Source organism: Monopterus albus, unplaced genomic scaffold (assembly GCF_001952655.1).
Source record: "Monopterus albus unplaced genomic scaffold, M_albus_1.0 scaffold397.1, whole genome shotgun sequence".
NCBI lineage: Eukaryota > Metazoa > Chordata > Actinopteri > Synbranchiformes > Synbranchidae > Monopterus > Monopterus albus.
The window spans coordinates 252075-258046 of NW_018128277.1; the positions used below are offsets into that span (position 1 = coordinate 252075).

Here is a 5972-nt window from a genome sequence, read left to right on the forward strand (position 1 = left end):
CTTCTACACCACACAAGTAATATACTAAAGAATTATTACAAAGTGTTAACACCACACCCACAATGTTCCATCTAATTAATCATTGAGCCTGTTCTTGCATATATCTTGATTGACACATACCTTTATATTTATGTTTAAACTCGTCAATTCTATTACTATTTTTTATGTCCACACTTAAATTATTCCATAGTTTTACCCCACTTATGGAAATACAAAATCTTTTTTTGGTTGTACGTATAGCATGAATTTTTAAATTTAACTGACCCCTTAAATTGTATCCCCCTTCCCTTTCATTAAATAGTTTTTGAATTCCACCAATTTTGTCAAATTGCAGTGCTCATATTTGTGTACGCACGCTGGCCGCGGTGTTTTTAGTGGCCTTTGCTGTCACTGCCCCCAAAAAATCAGCTTCATGTGGTGTTTCCATGAAACGTGGCTGCACATTAGATTGTGCCATATAATTATTTAAAGGATGAGATGAAACATGTCTTATCATTTAAAATGAAAATTAACTTGAGGGGTAATAATAAATAATGATGGAACTTTTATGACCCTGTATGTCAAAATGACAGCCAATCAGAGAGTCTGGCCTGATCTCTGAAGGACACTGTTAGAAAGTCTGGAATATAAAGTGGTGAGAGCTGTGACGACTGTTTAAGCCCTGGATGGCTCTGACTCTGGTAACGGGGACTCAACTGGATGGTTTGTGGTACATCACTGTATATGTAACGCAGTCACATGATCTGTGTGTGCGTGTGCAGGTTTCCACAGGAGCTTACAAGCGTCAGGTGTTTGAGGTTCCTTCGGGGAAGCTGGTGAGCGACCAGACTGTCATAGACAGAATCACCTGGGCTACGTGGACCAGGTAACACGACCACTCACACAACAAGATTTTCAAAAGGTCTAAGAAGGTTTACGTTTTTCCTCTTTCACTCGGCCTTTTTAAACCAGCTCCGTCTGTCCCTCAGCATCCTGGGAGATGAGGTTCTGGGGATTTGGCCTCGAAACGCCGACAAAGCCGACGTAAACTGTGCATGTGTGTCTTACGCCGGCCTGAACATCGTCACCGGCGACGACTTCGGATTGGTCAAACTGTTCGACTTCCCCTGCACAGAGAAGTTTGTGAGTCGCTGATACTTTCCTCTCTTGTCACCACGTGAAAAACACTGGGAGTCAGTTATCTTATGGAAGAAACGCAACAAATCAGAATGTGTGTGTCTGCAGTGAACATGCCGAAAAGCAGCAGGGCCAAGTAACTAACTGACCTGTTGGCTGGTTTAGAGAGTTTGGAAACACTGGTGTCACTGAAGTAATGTGTTAAAAGTCTTTTCAGACATCAACTATATAACTGAGTGGAAACCAGAGACATTTGTTGAATAAATGTACATTTATTTTATCCACACAACCTGTGTGAACAGTAGGAAACCTGTATTTGTTTGTGTTGTGGAACACTCAGTGCCCAATTAGCTGTTACCAGTTAGTTTCTCCTGTGCACCAGTGGATGTACTGACAACTACCACGAGTCACGGTGATACTGAAGGAAACTCAGGAAGCTGGTGTTTCTCCGGGAGGCTCTGCAGCGCTGACTCCTGCACCATTAGTCTGCTGTTGTGTTTCTTTTGTGAATGGACTGTGTCCAGATATTCCAACTTCCCTAGCGAGTTTATTTTCTTTCATTTCACTTTCCGGAGGGTTGCACTGAAACATGGGAAGAGTCGCAGATTGGCGGCAAAAAGATCATGGATTGGTGACTAGAGACAAATGTAAGCTTTGTTCTGTCTGCAGGCCAAACACAAGCGCTACCTCGGCCACTCGGCTCATGTGACCAACATCCGCTTCTCCCACGACGACAAGTATGTGATCAGCACAGGAGGAGACGACTGCAGGTAAACCTATCGCTCATCAATAACAGGCCATCGCCTCACCTTTAATCTCATGTGTAGTGGTGCAACTCTCAGACCATATTTACAGCTGAGTAGACGAACCGGTTTTAACTTCCTTCGTTATGTGTAAAAAGCCTGTATTCAAGTATTACCAGCAAAATGCCACTTGAAGCATAAAGTACTTATCCAGGCAGGATGGACCGTCACGGTTATAGGAAGATTTTAACACAAACATAATTATGCTTTAAAACGTAAAGTGTATGAAGCTGTGCTGAGCAGCATGTTACTGTTGGAGCTGCTGCAGTCGAGCCCTTGGTTCTTCTTTACTCTAATAATGTGCTGTATAATAACTGCCATAGTCGGTACATAAGGCATGTACATTATGGTGGTTTGTGGTACAAATATGTCAGTTTGAGCTCTAGGAAACACAGGACGTTGTCACCGTTAAATCAGGAAGTCGACATTAACTTATAGTTCAAATACTGTGGCAGTAGCTGTGCACATTTTGTACTGTTTTTCCTTAGTAAGTATAAAGAACAATGACAAATCTTTAGTCTTAGTTCAAGTTAGTAAAAACCAGTTCCACTGTTTATTGACAAATCCAGCAGCAGCAAAGTGTCAGATTGAGTCTTTGTCCATTGCAGGTCTGAGTCGTAGTGGTGGGGCCTCAGTGACGGACGCTGCCACAGCTGGGTTTCTGATGCTACACTCTGTTTGTGTGTGTTCCAGTGTGTTCGTCTGGAAGTGTCTGTAAACGGAGCTCTGCCGTATGGTGGCACTTATGCAAAGCGCATCACAGTACCACAAGTGGATCCAGGGAGAATTGAACCCACGATGTGAACCGGTTTCTGGTGCAGTCCAGTCCCAGGAACCTGGAGAAGAACAAGGCCCAAGATTCCCCGGCTGGTTCAGCCAGACTCCTCTCAGTGCGTCCTGGTGTGAAGGACAGAAGCAGCTGCTGCCTCCTGGTGGTGGTCCATCTGGATTCACAACAGTGCAGTTAGACGACAGCCAACCGGGCCTTCAACACCGATGTCATGTGACTCTCTGCTGCACTACCCGGACAAGGTTACCCAGAAGGCCTCGCTGCACCCGATGACCGACTGGAGCTGCAGGAAGAGTGGCAAACAGAGAGACGAGGCTCAACGGAAACACAACCTGTTTGTGCAGAGTTCAGACTCTTTCTAATGACACACCGTTTAGGAAGGTTTGGTTACAGGCCTTTTTGTAAGAACAACTGGACGTTGAATTACAGCAGCATCCTTCCCTGTGGTCACACTGGTCACCTGAGCAGAGAAGGTGAGAATAGAGGGAGGCCTCCCTGGTGGACGTGCGAAGTGTAGATGGATGAGAGGGCCGCCAGGTTGCGTCAGAGATTTTCCACATTAGCACAGATGGTGTTGTTTACTCCTCTGTGTGTCCTCAGGTGAAGGTCCACTGCTGACTCTGGTCAGGAGTCGCTGCTCCTCCTGGGCACTGCGTTACCCTTCTTGTCCTGCTGTCTCTGGGGGGGACCATCTCAGGGTATTCACAGGCCTGGTGAGACATTCTCAGCTGCTGGTCTTGCAGTGGGTGATGGGAGTCAAACAGCCATCATCATCCACTGCACCACAAAGTAGGAGTCACCAGGACCCTACACCACAGGGCGGGAAATATGCCCAGGCCTCCGGGCCTGTGAATACCCTGAGACGGTCCCCCCCCAAAGACACCAGAGCACAGGAAGGGTAACGGTGCTCAGAGCAGCCCGGCCCAGGAGGAGCAGCGACTCCTGACCAGGGTCAGCAGCGGACCTTCACCTGAGGACAACAGACACACAGAGCAGTAAAAGATGCCATCTGTGCTAATGTGGAAAACCCCTCAGACAACCTGTTTCCCATTCCATAGGCAGCCCTCTCATCCATCTGCACTTCACCTTTCCACCAGGGAGGCTGCTCCTAACTCCCTCTACTCAGGTCATGTGACCACTGTGACCACCCTGGAGGATATACAGGTCCCTCACTGACTGAAGAAGCTACTGGGACAAGAAGTAAAACATTTCACATTAATAAAAAATAAAAAAAAACCTGCTGACTGCACCTGGATGACTGAGTCGTCTTCAACCTTAATAAGAGCATTTGTGTTGCCAGGTTGTGGAAAAACCTCCTGCAACACTTGGTCTCCTGCATCCACCAGGAGCCTCTGTTCTACCAGAGTCCAGTTAGAAACAGATCAGTGCAGGTGACGTTACGGTTGATCAACATTTATAAGTACCTGCATTGTTGGGGAACAGGAGCATGTTGGTACCAACCGGACCCAGTGCTGCAGCACAGGCTGGCTCCGCTGCACCCCTCACTTTTCATACATTCATAAATGTGTAAGGACGATTTTCTTTATGCAGATATTTCAAATGTATTTACAGATCGTTAGATGCGTGTGCACAGATCACCTGGCCCGCACGAATCGTGTTACGTTCGAGTGCGACCTCACCTCAATTGGACTTTACATGTATTTTAACGTGAACTATTCCGATGTCGTCATGTGGCTTTATCTTTAGTCGGAGCATGGCCGTATTATCACTTTACCATCAATATTTGCCGACTGGCATCTTAAATATTGATGGTCCAATCAAGGTGATGAGAAACTTTATTTCTGGAAAAAGCCTGAAACTTTCTCAGTTTTCCACCTGTCATTAAATGCACCATACCTTTGTGGATCCCAGAGCGAGAAAATCCTCTGTAAATGTCGCACTCGAGCGTAACACGAGGTGATCTGTGCACACGCATCTAACGATCTGTAAATACATTTGAAATATCTGCATAAAGAAAATCGTCCTTACACATTTATGAATGTATGAAAAGTGAGGGGTGCAGCGGAGCCAGCCTGTGCTGCAGCACTGGGTCCGGTTGGTACCAACATGCTCCTGTTCCCCAACAATGCAGGTACTTATAAATGTTGATCAACCGTAACGTCACCTGCACTTTCACAGGTTAATAAATCATAAACAAAATGCAGCTGGCACTGATCTGTTTCTAACTGGACTCTGGTCGAACAGAGGCTCCTGGTGGATGCAGGAGACCAAGTGTTGTCATCGATGTCTATCACTGACCTACAGAGCATTTACTAGTAACTTAGTAGGAGCCACTCGACTGTGTTTTGCTGCCGCTCAGGGGCCAGATGCAGAAAACTTTTGAGTCACGACTCAAACTCCATAAATGTGTTTGCCAGATGTGTAAAACACAGCGAACACGTGGTTCTAGACAGACTTTACAATAAAGAGATGATCGCACAGAGACAGACTGGTTCCTATGGTGTCAATAAAACCACTAATGGAAACCGTGCCCACATTACTACATAAATCTGTTCGACAAAGGCCCAACGCACTAACTAGATATCGCGTTAAGGTTCCGCCTGGGTCTGACTGTTACTTCATAAAAACTATTAAACCACAGAAAGGTGTCATTTGAGAAGACACCTATTTAAGCCTACAAAATGAAGCTAGAGACCAAAATGCAGTACTTGTACTGCATCTGTGTAGTTCTACTGCATTCAGGCTGTACTAATGTGTTTTCTGCCACAGACTGACAAACTACACGGCTTCAGCTGGAACTAAAAGTGTTGTCGCTAAATAAAAAAAGTTTTGTTGAACTGTCATTTTGATTTTCCGCGTTTATTCCACATAATGCAGTGAAGCAGCAGCTTGGTCCGCTCACGGAGAAGCCGACGTCCTACTGGAGCTTAGCAGAGCTCAGGTCTGACCCGGGTGCATCTCATGTGACTTGGTGGCTGAGCTGCTTTAAATCACACACATTGTACAGGAATGTGTTTTAAATGGGACAGATAGGAAAACAGCGGGTGAGTCCTGTGGGATATGAATCACTTGTCTTCATCTATTTTCAGTGGATCTGGTCAGAGCTGCTTTGAGGGGAACAATCACTAAACATACACCAGTGTTTCTGTCTGTGGCTGCTGCACTGTGCCTTTGCTGAGCAGTACCGGGCCATCAGTTACAACTGGAGACTGCAGAATGACCATGCACAGCTGAGGAGTTCAGGTTCGAGCCAGGAAAATGAAGCTTCATTATCAGAGTCTGTCTCTCGGGTCAACTCTCCT

The 5972-nt window shown here is 45.9% G+C and overlaps 1 protein-coding gene across 8 annotated transcripts in view; it reads left to right on the forward strand.

Annotated features, from left to right (window-relative positions):
- Positions 1-3658, forward strand: part of LOC109951589 (echinoderm microtubule-associated protein-like 6) — a 54562-nt gene extending 50904 nt beyond the window's left edge. For 5 of the 8 annotated variants that reach the window (XM_020586175.1, XM_020586177.1, XM_020586176.1 and 2 more), the window contains 4 exons: positions 762-865; positions 969-1122; positions 1786-1886; positions 2613-3658. In XM_020586175.1, coding sequence (XP_020441831.1) covers positions 762-865; positions 969-1122; positions 1786-1886; positions 2613-2637 — 384 coding nt within the window. In that variant the 3' untranslated portion in view covers positions 2638-3658. Of the gene's footprint in view, positions 1-761; positions 866-951; positions 1123-1785; positions 1887-2612 lie in introns of those variants that run through there. The other 3 variants (XM_020586179.1, XM_020586182.1, XM_020586181.1) reach the window with 2 other exon arrangements.
- Positions 3659-5972: the final 2314 nt, after the last annotated feature.